This window comes from Hippocampus bargibanti, linkage group LG04 (assembly GCF_051943395.1).
Source record: "Hippocampus bargibanti isolate YZ-2025 linkage group LG04, ASM5194339v1, whole genome shotgun sequence".
In the NCBI taxonomy this organism is placed as follows: Eukaryota; Metazoa; Chordata; class Actinopteri; order Syngnathiformes; family Syngnathidae; genus Hippocampus; species Hippocampus bargibanti.
The window spans coordinates 26,839,921-26,854,947 of record NC_142737.1 but is presented as its reverse complement, the minus strand read 5'-3'; the positions used below and the strand labels follow the sequence as shown (position 1 = coordinate 26,854,947).

General features: G+C 42.6%; 1 protein-coding gene across 5 annotated transcripts in view; it reads right to left on the bottom strand.

Annotated features, from left to right (window-relative positions):
- The window catches only part of ppp3cca (protein phosphatase 3, catalytic subunit, gamma isozyme, a), a 59,470-nt gene that overhangs the window by 20,502 nt on the left and 23,941 nt on the right, over window positions 1-15,027 (bottom strand). For all 5 annotated transcript variants that reach the window (XM_088994958.1, XM_088994959.1, XM_088994955.1 and 2 more), the window contains exons 2-4: window positions 13,689-13,886; window positions 7,993-8,117; window positions 1,774-1,885 (exon numbers count right to left, since the gene is read on the bottom strand). In XM_088994958.1, coding sequence (XP_088851084.1) covers window positions 1,774-1,885; window positions 7,993-8,117; window positions 13,689-13,886 — 435 coding nt within the window. The remainder of the gene's footprint in view (window positions 1-1,773; window positions 1,886-7,992; window positions 8,118-13,688; window positions 13,887-15,027) is intronic.

The window sequence follows — 15,027 nt, the reverse complement described above, 5'->3', positions numbered from 1 at the left end:
AACTTTTCAGTTATCTGCCCTGTTGTCCGCTAACTTTTAGTCATGAATTGCAGGCACTGTTTTTACTATAATTTGGGCAGGTTCGGCGGGCCGGATTAAAAAGCCTAACGGGCCGTATGTGGCCCGCGGGCCGTAGTTTGCCCATGCCTGATTTAGAGTCTAAATAATCAATCAGCAGTAATCAATAATTGATGCGTGTTGATGGCGAAATTAGAAGGAAAACACATAAATAACACGATGGTGAATCATTGTATGTTGCACCGAGACAACTATTTGATATTCGCTGACAAAAATTCCCAGGAGACAAATCAGCCCATTTCAACGGAGCTTTGTCATCATCTTCTGCATTTTTTGGGTGCTACATTTCTGTCCAGATGCCTCAAAATGACACGGAATAAATTATTTAATCAATTGCAAACATGTATGCTTTCCGCATCATATTCATAACTGGGTGAGTAACAACAAAGCATCTTCTCTGAATCTGAAGCGGTTGTTTTGATTCTTGAGCAAGGCAAGACGTCTTGGCGTGACACCAAGAAAAAGGGGGCAGAACCTTCTGAAACGGGTCACTTCCAGGTTCAATTAGAAGTAGTTTTTAGACACTAAGTCATTTTTATTGGCGTTTTGCATTTGACTAAAAATATCATCCTGCGTGTTTTGGGTATTTTAGATGCTATAAAAGTGTTTCTGATGTCATTTAGGAAACAAAAAAGTGGTGTTGGTTGTCCTTTAAATGGACAACAATACTCCAGGTCATCTCATCCTCATGGAACAACGGTTGGAGCCTACCATACCTCAAATGTAATGGCCTGCAATTTCTTCCAAACTGAGTCTTATTGAAAATATTATTGATTGATAATTCGCCGTGTAGAGCAAGGTGTCAAACTCATTTTTTGCCGCGGGCCACATTGAAGTTACAGTTTCCCCACGAAAGCCGTTATGAATTTGGGGAGGCCATTAGAATGTTTCATCCCCTCCACATATTACATACAGAGCGCACAACAAATTGATGAATGACAATTTTTCAAAAATGAAGACACAAATAATGACTGTTATTGTGGGTTAGATATTATTACAAATTGAAAATTTGGTTCAGACTTTAGCAAGCATTATGACACTTGACACACTTGATTTGCTTTCTTCTACTTTTACTTTGAGATTTTCCCTTCAGGGGTTGCCACAGCGAATCAGTGTCCTCCATGTTCAGAGGTTTGACACTGGCCGAATAAAATATACAGCGGGCCAGATTTGACACCTGTGGTGGAGAGGATCTAAATTCTGCACCCAAGAACGTCGATAAAGAGTGCGATACCAGGCCTCAGCAAGCAATAAGCAATAATCGATGTGAACATCATGTGTTGTCCTTATCAAGTTGTAACTGATACCTCAAGGGCACATGACGAGTTATACATTTTCCATGAATTTCACCGTGTTAATTTACACAATTTACAATGTTAACTATTGCCAACACAGCAGATCTGCTAACGGTTTGGCTCGATAGTGATTTGGTGTAGCACTTTAATATGCATCAAATCTGCCCAGCCTCATTGCTAAATCCTGGGCATTCAAACTGGGTGTGGGAAATTACGGGTCGTATGTAGATTAACCAGACTGTTATAGATGGGTCAGTGTTCCAGAGACATTGTACAAATCTTGAATGCAAACAATTGAAGCCAATTTGCCATCATGTCTTCATTAACATGTGACAGTAGAAACAAAACAAGTGTGAGTGCATTGAACTGGCCACTATTTAGCTGAAAGACATGCACTTACATTCCTGCTTGAAGGTGAAGTACTCTGTGAGGTGCCGGCACTCATGGTTCCCTCGCAGGAGAAACAGTGTTGTGGGGTGGTTGATCTTGAGGGACCAGAGGTAGAGAACACACTACGAGACAGACAGTATGTCAGCAGAAAAAAGGGAATGTATAAATTGCTGATTGATGATACTCAACAGGTAGAACACAGTCGCTTAGCTCACTATACTAGGAGATAAAACAAAGAAAACATGAAGGAGAATAAAAGTGAACTTTTAAACTGTAAAAACATTGTACATGTACAAAGGGACATCCGATTAATATTTGTGACAGATCATGGTGCTACTGTAAATCAAGAATAGAAATGTCATTTAAAGGACAACCGACGTCTCCGGACAAGTTGTGTCCATCATAATTTGTAAAATGGCTTCAAATGACTTCTACTGAGCGTATTTTACAAAGATTCCAACGCATATTGCTATATTTTACGTTTTAAGACTCGCGCTGAATATTCAGGAAGTCTTGTTTTTGAGTTGGTGACGAGTCCGTACGTGACGTCACTGAAGGACCACCCCTGACCGTAAAAAAAGATGCATTGTAGCGGTCCTTCCATCACGTCAATGTATTTTGCTGTACTTGTTTGGTCTGGGGACCTCGTGTTGCACCCAAAAGCCGCCAGAAGGCCAGAAGAGGACGTCCAAGCGCCATATAAGGAATTTATCAGCCTGTGGAAACGGAGGTGGTCACAGGAGGTCGCCATTTTGTGCCTCTTTTTTTGGGTGAGAGATTTCCCCCCAATATTGCCTCAAAATGGCACAAATAAATTCTTTAATCGATTGCAAACATGTATGCTTTCCTCTTCAGAACTATTTGAATCATATTCATAACTGGATGTGTAACAAGAAAGCATATTCTCCGAATCTGAAGCCATTGTTTTGATTCACTAGCAATGCAAGACATCTTGGCGTGACGTCACGAACTGGGTGGTGGGACTTTCTGAAAATGCCCAATTCACAGCTCAATTTGTTGCAGATTTTGGACACTTTAAGTCATTTTTATTGGTGTTTTGCATTTGAATAAAAATATCATACTGCGTGTTTTGGGTATTTTAGATGCTATAAAATGTTTTTCTGATGTCAGTTTAAAAAGAAGTGATGTTGGTTGTCCTTTCAACAACAGTTGCAACTGACAAGGCTTAATTTTTGAACTGGATTTTGTTGACATACAGGCAATTTCAGTCAAATTCTGTTATTTACTTCCCTCTCTGTGTTTTTCTTTGGCAGTCTTTAATCCATTTATCAACCGTTAAGCCTACTTTTGATATTAGGCATGGATGACTGGAGGGATGGTTGTGGCAGAAGGAGCCATGATTCACAGCATCTAAAGCAGGAGTCTCAAACTCAATTTACTCGGGGGCCGTTGGAGGCAGACTCTGGGTGAGGCTGGGCCGCATCAGGATTTTCACAAGAAAAGCATAGATGAGAAGGTTTCTTCAGCCGTCATCTGTACAAAAGTGAAGGTTTCGGACGTTTCGCCTCCTATCCAAGAGGCTTCGTCAGCGAACGTTCGCTGACGAAGCCTCTTGGATAGGAGGCGAAACGTCCGAAAACCTTCACTTTTGTACAGATGACGGCTGAAGAAACCTTCTCATCGATGGACCACTCCTGTACGACTGAGAGCTTACACAGAAGAAAAGCATAGATAAAACATTCCAATGTTCTCAAAATCTTTATTTTTAACACGCAAAAACATGAATTAAATGGAAAAAAAGAATAAAAAATAAATTAACCAATAATAAATAAATAAAATAATTATAATGATCATAAAGCAGATACAGATGACTGAAAAAAAAAACACAGGAAACTAATTATTTTAATAAAGGTTCAACGACCACCGACGACAACCGACGTCTCCGGACAAGTTGTGTCCATAATTTGTAAAATGGCTTCAAATGACTTCTACTGAGCGTATTTTAATAAGATTCCACCGCATATAGCTATGTTTTACGTTTTAAGACTCGCGCTGAACATTCAGAAAGTCTTGTTTTTGAGTTGGTGATGAGTCCGTACGTGACGTCACGAAAGGACCCCCTGACCGTAAAAAAAAAGCATTGTAGCGGTCCTTCCATCACGTCAATGTATTTTGCGGTACTGTTTGGTTTGAAAACCTTGTGTTGCACCTAAAAGCCACCAGAAGAGAGCGTCCAAGCTCCATGGAAGGAATTTATCAGCCTGTGGAAATCCGTTTCCAAAGGCAGGATTTCCCCCCAATGTTGCCTCAAAATGACACGGAATAAATTCTTTAATCGATTGCAAACATGTATGCTTTCCTCTTCAGAATTATTTGAATCATATTCATAACTGGATGTGTAACAAGAAAGCATATTCTCCGAATCTGAAGCCATTGTTTTTATTCTCCAGCAATGCAAGACGTCTTGGCGGGACTTTCTGAAAATGCCCAATTCGCAGCTCAATTTTTTTGCAGATTTTGGACACTTTAAGTCATTTTTATTGGTGTTTTGCATTTGAATAAAAATATCATACTGTGTGTTTTGGGTATTTTAGATGCTATAAAACGTTTTTCTGATGTCAGTTAAGAAACAAAAAGTGACGTCGGTTGTCCTTTAACCTTTAACTTTCTGAACATAAATAAACTATTGAACATCAACTGTCCTAAACATGGCTTCTCTTGCCTACTTCTTGCTGCTAGAGACCTGGCAGCGCTTCTTTTCACAAAGCCGAGCCACATTTGGCTTGAGGGAGGAGGCAGTGGAGACTCTGAGTAGGGCTTGAAGATGCTCATCAGTAAGTCTGGACCTGTACTTGGACTTATTGAAGTTCAAGGTGGAGAAGAGCTTCTCACATAAGTATGTGCTCCCAAAAAGACACATGGTCCGCTTGAACATTCGGGAAAGTTCAGGGAAGCTGGGGGATAACTCTCTCAAACATTGCCCAAGCTTGTCTGCTTCTCCATTCACATCCCTGAACTTGGCTTTGAGTGCAGAGTGGCACTGTAGGTCACAGAGCTCCATTTGGAACACAGGAGGGGCATCTTGCACATCAAAAGAGAATGGGTCGACAAAAATTTTAAATGTGGCTTTGTGTATCTTGAAGTTTGCAAATCTGTGATTAAATTCCCTCTGTAGCTCCAAAATGGTGGTTTGTTCCATGGTTCGTTCATCTCCACACACACAAGTTTCATTCATGTCAATCATTCGGGCCACACTAACATTAATCTTTCATGTCAAGGCGGGCCGCAAAATATTCTTTCGGGGGCCACAGTTGTCCCGCGGGCTGCGAGTTTGAGACCACTGATCTAAAGCTTTGATTCCTGTTGCTTTCAAGGGGGCTGGGTATTCAGAGTGCAAGGCGCAAGCCCGCCAGTGCACGTGCTTCCTCGATATTAATGGACAAAGAACGTTTAATGTATTGAATAAAGTGACTTTATTATATATATATATATATATATATATATATATATATATATATATATATATATATATATATATATATATATATATATACAGTAAAGTCTCGTTATATCGATATTCAAGGGAGTCCGAAAAAATATCGATATAACCGGGACTATCGATATATCCGACCCTGTTTGCATGTAATTTTCTCTGTGCGTGCATAGAAATAGTATCGATATAACCGGGACTATCGATATATCCGATATCGATATAACGAGACTTTACTGTATATATATATATATATATATAGCTAAATAATATAGCTAAATAATCCCAAAAGCCCACACAACCAATCTATTAAAAACGCAGTTGCCCTTGTGTTGCATTTCCAAACAACCCTTGCTATGTGTTTAAGGACTGCCAATATGCCTGATCATTGTCGGATTATTGACCTTGCTCGCTGTTGAGCTTCAAGTGTTATTTTCCAGACCTCTCAATACTATTCCTAGTCGACCTCATCTTGTCCAGAGGACCATGTTTGTAAGTATTTTCGTTACAATGTGATACGTTTTGATGATTGGACTTTTGATATTTCATTTGTGTATTCTTAGTGCTATATTGAACCTTGCCTTTGCAAGCATTTATTGTTTCATGCATTTTTTTCCTGGCTCCTTGTAACCAATGATTTAAATTTATACTTTATCTGCAATAAATATTGATATGATTACACTTTGTGTGAGCCTGCATTTTTTGGAATCCAAAGACATGGTTCTGAACCTGAAAGGATAAACTCCTCTCGAAAAAACCTCAAATATCCTGGATTTTGTTGTTCATTTCAGACCATTTCATGCCAACATTAAACGCCTTGGAGCTTGGCTACAAGGGTACTTACTTAATAATTTAAGAGAGGAAAAACTCAATTTGTAAGAATTTGAAAAAATACATACAGCTCTTAATGCATTTAAAATGGATTCTTTAATTCATTGTCGAATAATTGATTCAAAACTTATTGGATAACGATGATCTAACATTGACAATTCCAACTTGCCAAACCAAAAATCCTTCCCTCAGCAGCTGTAAACAAATTCAGTGAAGGTTATTTCTTGTACAAATAAATTACCATTTTCTTCATTCCAGTTCCACATGGCTGTCATCACCACTTTTAAATGGTACCAAAAGTCATCACATTTTTACGCAAGGAGACGTGAGAAGAAATAGGCAAGGCCACTGTAGACTTAACTCCGGCATTTTTCGTAGACAATAATAATGGAACAATAATTGTTCAGTAGATGCTCATCCGTTTCTTGACTATGGTCGGTTTGCCCTTGAGCAACAAACAGACACGACTTCAGCAGGTTACTAAATCAGAAAATGTAATTGTTGTTGATTATTCAGTGTAAAACAAGAATACATTAGAACAATAATTGCATTCAATACAGTGATTGGAACATGTTGCAGAAGCACACACACAGGGGTTATGTTGCCAATTATATGTAAAAAAAAATTAAATTGCTCAGTCTGTAAAGAAAATGTATTCCTCATTCACTCTGAGAAGCTTTCTTGCAACTTCAAGGGGCACTTTGTTACCTAGGCGACCACATCCTTGTATTCATCTACACGTACATCAACCACTTACTTTGGGAGAGAGCGATGTCACCTTTGATAAGAAAAACAATGTTCACTCCTAATAAAGAGTATCAATGTAACGATTTACACTGATTTGCTGTTGCGACACCTGAATGGCCGAAAGGAAAAGATGAAGAAAATTTAGATTACGTGAGCTAAAGAAATAGAATGGTAAATGCGATTCATTTAATATTTGGCGGGGGAATATAGCAAATGTACATGTTAATTAAACACTACACTTGAGGTTAACAATGTATTGATCATTTTATGTACTGAAAAATATGCAACAACTAATTTTAATGTTTGGCAACTATTTTACACCTGAGTTAAAGTAGCAGTGCAATGCCATTGCTGTCTTTTGGTCTTACCCGGTGCCCCCATTTAAATAACAAATCTACTTCAACCCACATGCCTTCGTAGGTGTGTTGATTTGAATGTAAAATCTGCTCAAGCACATTGTTTGTACTTTCCTCACTTCATGATTCGAGTGACAGAGCGGCACTACATTGACAGGGTTTGCATCCACTCCTTTACACAGACCCAAGAAAGTATTATCGGTCAGTTATTAATAAAATAATAATAATAATGAATATGTAGCAGGAAATCAGAACAGTCAATGCTTGTTTTGAAAGAATTGTTAAGCCCAACTGTCCTCCAGTTCTGGAATGAAAAATCCATTGAAGAAAATAAAACAGATCGTATTAATTGCTCCCATAATCACTGATGGGATCACAAATACATTAATTACAAATGCGACAGGAGGGAAAGTTATTTCATGGATATTTTGAGAGACTTGTGTACCCCATTTGCTATCCTTTTACTTCTGAAAGTGGGTCATCATTGCAGCTACAATGAATCCAAGCTCAGTCTAGTTGCTACCCTCAAGGCATGACTTTTTCACAAAGGCCACTGCAGACCACTTGGTACACATGGCCCAGAGCCCTCTATTCCAATTGTGTCTTATTTTTAACCATTCCAATCCGCGTGGATGAAATGTGCCCTTTGGAATTGTCACAAAAATAGAATTTCAGGTAGCAAAACCCATTTTGCCAAGAAGTGTAAACTACATCTACAATGTTCAAAGCACCACAGAAAACATTTCCAGGGTATTGCCAGAAAAACTTCAACCCCATGTATACACGTTTTCACATTGATGTGATAATGACAACAGCAATAGATAAATAATACAAATCAACTTACCTCAATGCTGAAATATCCCCGATCTACGTAGTCTCCGAGGAAGAGATACCTTGTGTTACTCGGAGATCCACCAACTTCAAATAACTTCATTAGGTCAAAGAATTGGCCATGGACATCACCACAAACTGGGAAAAGATAACAACGTAGTTACTTAGATCCCGACCCCTGCCATAAGGTGTCCGGGTTCTCCCTTAGAGATAAGGTGCGATGCTTGGTCATCCGGGAGGAGCTCTAAGTCAAGCTGCTTCTCCTCCACATAGAAAGGAGTCAGATGAGGTGGCTCTGCCATATGATTAGGATGCCTCCTGGACGCCTCCTGGATGCTGGAGAGACTATGTCTCCCAGCTAGCCTGGGAACGCCTCGGGATCCGCCAGGACGAGTTAGAAGAAGTGGCTGGGGCTGCCCTCGCGACGCTACCCAGGATAAGCGGCAGAAGCTCAATGGATGGATGTTTTGTGATTAATTGTTCTGTATTGTGTTAAAGATGAATTTTTTAACGTGTGTGTGTGTGTGTGTGTGTGTGTGTGTGTGTGTGTGTGTGTGTGTGTGTGTGTGTGTGTGTGTGTGTGTGTGCGTGTGTGTGTGTGTGTGTGTGTGTGTGTGTGTGTGTGCCTCGACTGGGATCACCACCTTATCGTGATGAGGCCCTTTGCGCGTCTCCATGACCCGAGAGCTATGTCGGCTGGAGTTTTGTACTCCTGGCAGGGTCACCCAAGCCATCGAGGTCGAAGGGTAGAGGCCAGACAAAGAGTGAACCCAAACCCGCACCCGAGGGTAGGCATAGGCGGAGTCCAATAGATCGGACCACCGGCAGCCCCCTGCAACTGCACTCACCTGAAGGTCGTCTTGAGTCCTCACACATGCCATTGGGATACAGTGGGTGTAGCCAAGTTTGTGGAGGAAGGAATTGCGCGTCCCGTCCCTCACACTAAATCCCTTAGTAGCGCAGGCTTCAGCTTCCACCATATAAGTCCACTGGCGATAGGATAAAGTGACGGGGGCAGGTCGTCGATGTGACGGGGAGGTTTTAGCTTGATTCCGACACAGGGGCAGTACAGGATTGATGGTCGTTGCAAAGATGCGATGGAGCAATATTGTCATTCGGCAGCATCCTGTGCGTCTGAACAGCCCTATTTAGGTCTGTGTAAGCTCTCAGTCGTACAGGAGTGGTCCATCGATGAGAAGGTTTCTTCAGCCGTCATCTGTACAAAAGTGAAGGTTTCGGACGTTTCGCCTCCTATCCAAGAGGCTTCGTCAGCGAACTAAAGTCTGACTGGTCGTATCGGCCCCATTTATATATCCCTAATGTCCAGACCTGGTGGCGCCGGACACAGCTATGATAGGTGCCTACTCTCAGGTTGGGGGGGGGGGGCGCGGGACCCCCCCCTGTGGCCCCACTGATTGTTCCTACATTCCTGACTAACGATTGGCCTATTACCCCCACTCCCCCCGGTATCACCTCATCAGCATAACGACCCTCATCAGCATTGCGAAAGTTGCCTAACCTGTTTTGCCTGAGCAGGCTATTGTATGAACGATCCAAATTGAACCTCACACCACCAGACCGGTTTAATGAAGGATTTTGTTGTTTTATAAGAATCGCCTCTTTTACCCCCCTTTCAAACCATCTATGTTCTTTCGCTAAGATTTTAACCTCATTGTCGTCAAATGAGTGGTTAGTAGCTTTTAGGTGCAAATGTACTGCCGATTGAGGCCCACTAGTATTATCCCTGCGATGTTGATAAAGTCTTTTTTTGAGAATTTGTTGAGTCTCCCCAATGTACTGCTCTTTACAATTTTCATTCTTACAATGTATGGAATAAACTACATTACTTTGTTTTTCATTTGGTAGCCTATCTTTTGGATGCACTAATTTTTGCCTTAACGTGTTTATCGGTTTGAAATAAGTAGGAATTTTATGTTGCCAAAGGACTCTTTGTAATTTTTCAGAAACTCCTGCAATGTACGGTACTGCTACTCCTCTCCTTTTAAAATCTTGAGAATTATTGGTTTCGTTCGCTATTCTTTCTTTCTGACATTTGTTGAATGACCACTGAGGGTACCCACAGTTAGTGAGTGCTCTCCTGATATGTTTTGACTCAATCGGCAGTACATTTGCACCTAAAAGCTACTAACCACTCATTTGACGACAATGAGGTTAAAATCTTAGCGAAAGAACATAGATGGTTTGAAAGGGGGGTAAAAGAGGCGATTCTTATAAAACAACAAAATCCTTCATTAAACCGGTCTGGTGGTGTGAGGTTCAATTTGGATCGTTCATACAATAGCCTGCTCAGGCAAAACAGGTTAGGCAACTTTCGCAATGCTGATGAGGGTCGTTATGCTGATGAGGTGATACCGGGGGGAGTGGGGGTAATAGGCCAATCGTTAGTCAGGAATGTAGGAACAATCAGTGGGGCCACAGGGGGGGGTCCCGCGCCCCCCCCAACCTGAGAGTAGGCACCTATCATAGCTGTGTCCGGCGCCACCAGGTCTGGACATTAGGGATATATAAATGGGGCCGATACGACCAGTCAGACTTTAGTTCGCTGACGAAGCCTCTTGGATAGGAGGCGAAACGTCCGAAACCTTCACTTTTGTACAGATGACGGCTGAAGAAGCCCTATTTAGGGTCCGCACTGCTCACCCCCTATAGGGGAAGGGTCTAGAAAAGGTGACCTAAACATTGCTTGCTCCCCCACATCTGGGTGGCCCACCGCAAAACGAAATATAATTAATCCCATGACTACGAAGCTGGCTTCCTGGAATGTTTGCACCTCCTCAAGGCTCAAGATGGGATGGAGAGACCTCGAAGAGGAATTGCCCTCATGAGCTCAGGAGGGCATTGATATTGGGTCACTAAGTAAGACTCGGTTTTCATGTGAGGATTCACTCATAGAAATTGGTGAGGGCTACACCTTCTTCTGGAAGGGTCTCCGAGAGAATGAGCAAAGACTTCATGGAGTTGGCTTTGCTGTGAAAATCAGCTTACACAGTAACATCCCTGAGTTCCCCCAAGGCATCAGTGAACGGCTTATGACCTGGCGTATTCACCTGGTGAAAGGTCGCTTCGTTACTCTAATCAGTGCCTATGCTCCCACCTTGGATGCTGACGACAACATCAACGATGCCTTCTACGAGATCCTGGATGCAGCTATATATAAAACCCCTGCCTCTGATAAACTTGTTCTGATGGGTGACTTCAGTGCTCGAGAAGGTAGTGATGCCAGGCTCTGGAAACAAGTAATCGGAAGACACGGAACGGGGAAAATAAACAGCAATGGCACCTCCTCACTCTGTGCTCTGAGCATCAGCTGATTGTAACTAATACCATCTTTCAGCTGAAAAAGAAGTACATCACATCATGCATGTATCAAGGTCCAAACACAAGGCAATGAGACAAAAATGACGTCTGCATTACGCGGGCCATGCATGAGGCTGAATGCTGGACTGATCATAGACTGATCAAGTCCAGACTCAAGCTGAGAATTCGACCTCTTCATAAGAAACAGCAATACCGAAGGTACCTCAACTCCAGGGCCCCGGACTCCCCAGAATGTATAGCCAGCTACTGCAGCAAGTTGCCAGAGGGACTTGCCAGCCTGGACAAAGACACTACTAACAGTAAACTTGATGTGGAGAGTAGGTGGGAAAAATTGAGGACAACAATTCATCAAGCTGAGACCATCGACTTTACTCAGAAACGACGCCAAGACTGGTTCGATAACAGCTCAGCTGCCATACAGGAGCTTCTGGAAGCCAAGCGCAAAGCCCATACCACACCAACCCTCACTCTCCACTTCTCCTCTCTCACTACAAGGCAATCCGTAGTGATACACAGAAAAAGCCAAGGATTATGGAAAACAAGTGGTGGGTCAGCAAGGCCCAAGAAATCCAGAGGCATGCAGACAACACCAACAACACACATGATGCTGTAAAAACTCTGCATGGTCCACAAAGACAACACATTGTCCCACTCAGATATGCTGACGGTTCTGTGCTACTGAAGGACAAAAAGCGAATACTCGAGCGATGGGCAGAGCACTTTGACTTCCTACTCAACCAAGTAAACCTTTCAGACCTATCTATCCTTGACTCCCTCCCAGTGCTTCCATCAGTTCTCTCCCTTAATGAACCACCTCAGTGCACAGAGGTCCTCTCTGCAATCCGGAGCCTTAAAGGCAACAGCAAAAGCCCTGGCGCTGATGGACTGCTGAGGTTCTCTAAAACGGCGGCTATCTCCTAATACAGCAGCTATACCACCTCATTTGCAAAATCTGGCAAAACGGGACACTTCCTCAGGAATGAAAAGGCAGCAACACCGTCACCATTTATGAAAAGAAGGGGGACAAGTCAGTCTGTGGCAACAGCCATGGCATCTCCCTGCTCTCTGTTGCTTGGACATACTGCAGAAATTTGGTGCTCCCTCCAAATTTCTCGGCATCCTTAAGCAGTTTCACAGTGGCAGGCAACTGTACCTGTTGGCGGCCAGCAATCATCCCCGTTCCCTGTGGAAGCCGGGGTGAAGCAGGGTCGTGTACTGGCACCTGTTATTTTCAATCTGTTCCTGATCACAGCTACACTCCTCTTCCATAAGTCTAACCAGGAAGGTGGTGGCGTCCAAATCCAATTCCGCCTGGATGGTAGCTTGTTTAACATCAGACGCCTACAGGCCAAGACCAAGACCCTGATCAGCAAGATGCACGGGTTACAATATGCAGATGATTGTTTTCCTGGCCCACAGTCCAGCTGCCATGCCCTGGATAACATGCCCTCCATTTGCCCCCCCCCCCCTCGTTCACCCTCAGTGGCACACCCCTCAAGGTTGTCCAGCAATTCAGCTACCTCGGCAGCATTCTAACACCCTCTTGTCAAATTGATGATGACGTCCAGTCCCGCATCAATCAAGCATCCAAAGCTTTTGGCAGATTGTATACCCGTGTCGAAAACAACTATTTAAGAACACCAACAAAAGTCGCAGTCGACGAGACAGTGTGTGTGTCCACGCTGCTATATGGCTCAGAAACGTGGACCATTTATCGGCGCCATATCAGACGGCAGTTTGCATCGACAGGTGCTTTATGGACAACTCTAGTCAGCAAATAGGAAGCCTGGTGGTTCAATGCTGCGATACAAAGACCAGCTTAAAAAGACTCTCAAGAGGTAATTCATTAAGCCCAACGATCTGGAGTGTACTGCAGCTAACAGGCCACTGTGACGCCACGACGGCAGGATGGTGCGGCCGCAGCAAAGACACATTTGTGCTGTTCTAGTGCTGCCCCGGCACTCCGGACCTCACATGTCCTGAACGCGGCAGGATTTATGGATCCAGAATCGGGCTTCATAGTCATCTACAGTGGAAGCTTCGTCATCTTCGACTCCGATGAACTGCCGAAGAGGAGTGTGGGTGTGTGCGTGTGTGTGTGTATGTGCAAGTGTGAGAGAGATGAAGATCAAGTCACATTTCATGTACAGTGTATGCAGAAATCAAGGCTAGTATAAATGTATTGAGCAATACACAAGTAACATGTTCATGTTAACTCTGCGTACATAGATGCATTTTGGGCACACAACAGTGTGGTTTTGTATTATACCTTCGCAGCGTTGGCTTGAAACCCTCTGAAATCAATGTAGAGCTGCCAACAATTATTAAAAATCAACTAGCTGACATCAGAAAGCGTTCTTACCACCATACCTGTAATAGGTGCCTCCACTTCCAGCATGCACTTCTCTTGGCGAAGGATGTTGGCTCCATCGTTGATGATCTTTAGTGCCACATCTTCCTCCACTCTGCCTTCTTTGACAAGGTGATTTCGTAACAGCTCTGCATTTGGCTTTCCATTTTCAAAGAGCTCTTTTGTGGTCAGTCTGTGTTGTGGGGGGTATGGCACAGCTGTGTGGGTGGGAGAAGGCAGCGTTTGATTTGAATAAAAAATGGGAAAAGGTTGTGAAGTCATCAAGAGGGTTTACGGTATCATTCATTAAAGAAGTGAAGGCTCAGAAATAACAGGGAAACCATAACAGTTAAAAAAAACATAAGTGTATTTCTGGCACCAAGAAGTGAAAGAGGAAGAAATTCTTGCGGTAGAGCCAGTTCACTCATGCAATATGAAGCCCAGCTCCTGACACAACCTGCCCTTCATGAACAATCTGCTGCATCATCTCAACCACCTTTTTGTTATCAAGAAAAGAGGGCAGTGAACTTGAGTGCTTTGTGATTGAAATAAACCTAAAACCTCATTTGCTTTAACTGTGTAATTCTGTGACAATTAAGTGCTGCGAGGAAGATAATCACTGAAATACGGTCAATATTAGATATTGACCGGGGTCTGTCTCATTTAACACTCCGGTGGGGCCTTGGTTTATGAACTTAATTGTTTCCCAGACAGAGTGTGTAAGGCAAAAAGTGTGTATCCCAAAAACTAATTTTCCAGAGGAAACCATTAAAATGAGAATAATCCATTACCAGGTCTCCATAAAATATAATTTTCAATGAAGTAAGCCTAAAAAGTACACACAATATACCTTATTCTATGCATAATAAATCTGTTATTGTATTGTAAAGAAAGAAATACACTGCACGGATAATAAAGTCACTTTATTTACACGTGTGATGGTCGTTGATGGCTCTTGACACCTGTTGCTTTCTGACTTGTAAGGTCTTACAAAACTGAGACATTACATTCTCATTCATCATGTTGATGATGAAAAAGATGATGGTGCCAGAAATACACTTTGTTTTTTTTAACTGATGATGAAATGGTCCAATGATTCCATGGACCCGGAATAACGTCACAAAATAAACTACAAAAAGGGGTACAGTGAATAGGCGGGCGGGGGCGAACCGTCCAGCCTAACAAGTTTGGAAAATAAAATGGCACACGGGGGTGCAAAAGCTCGCGATTGCGAAAAGCAACTGACAGCAGCTGGTGGAGGTTGGGAGTGGCGGCCCTGCCCCAGCTGTGAACTCGCACGTGACAGATACACATTGAAATGGGCCTCTCAATAATCCCTGAGAGAAAGCATCAAGTAAA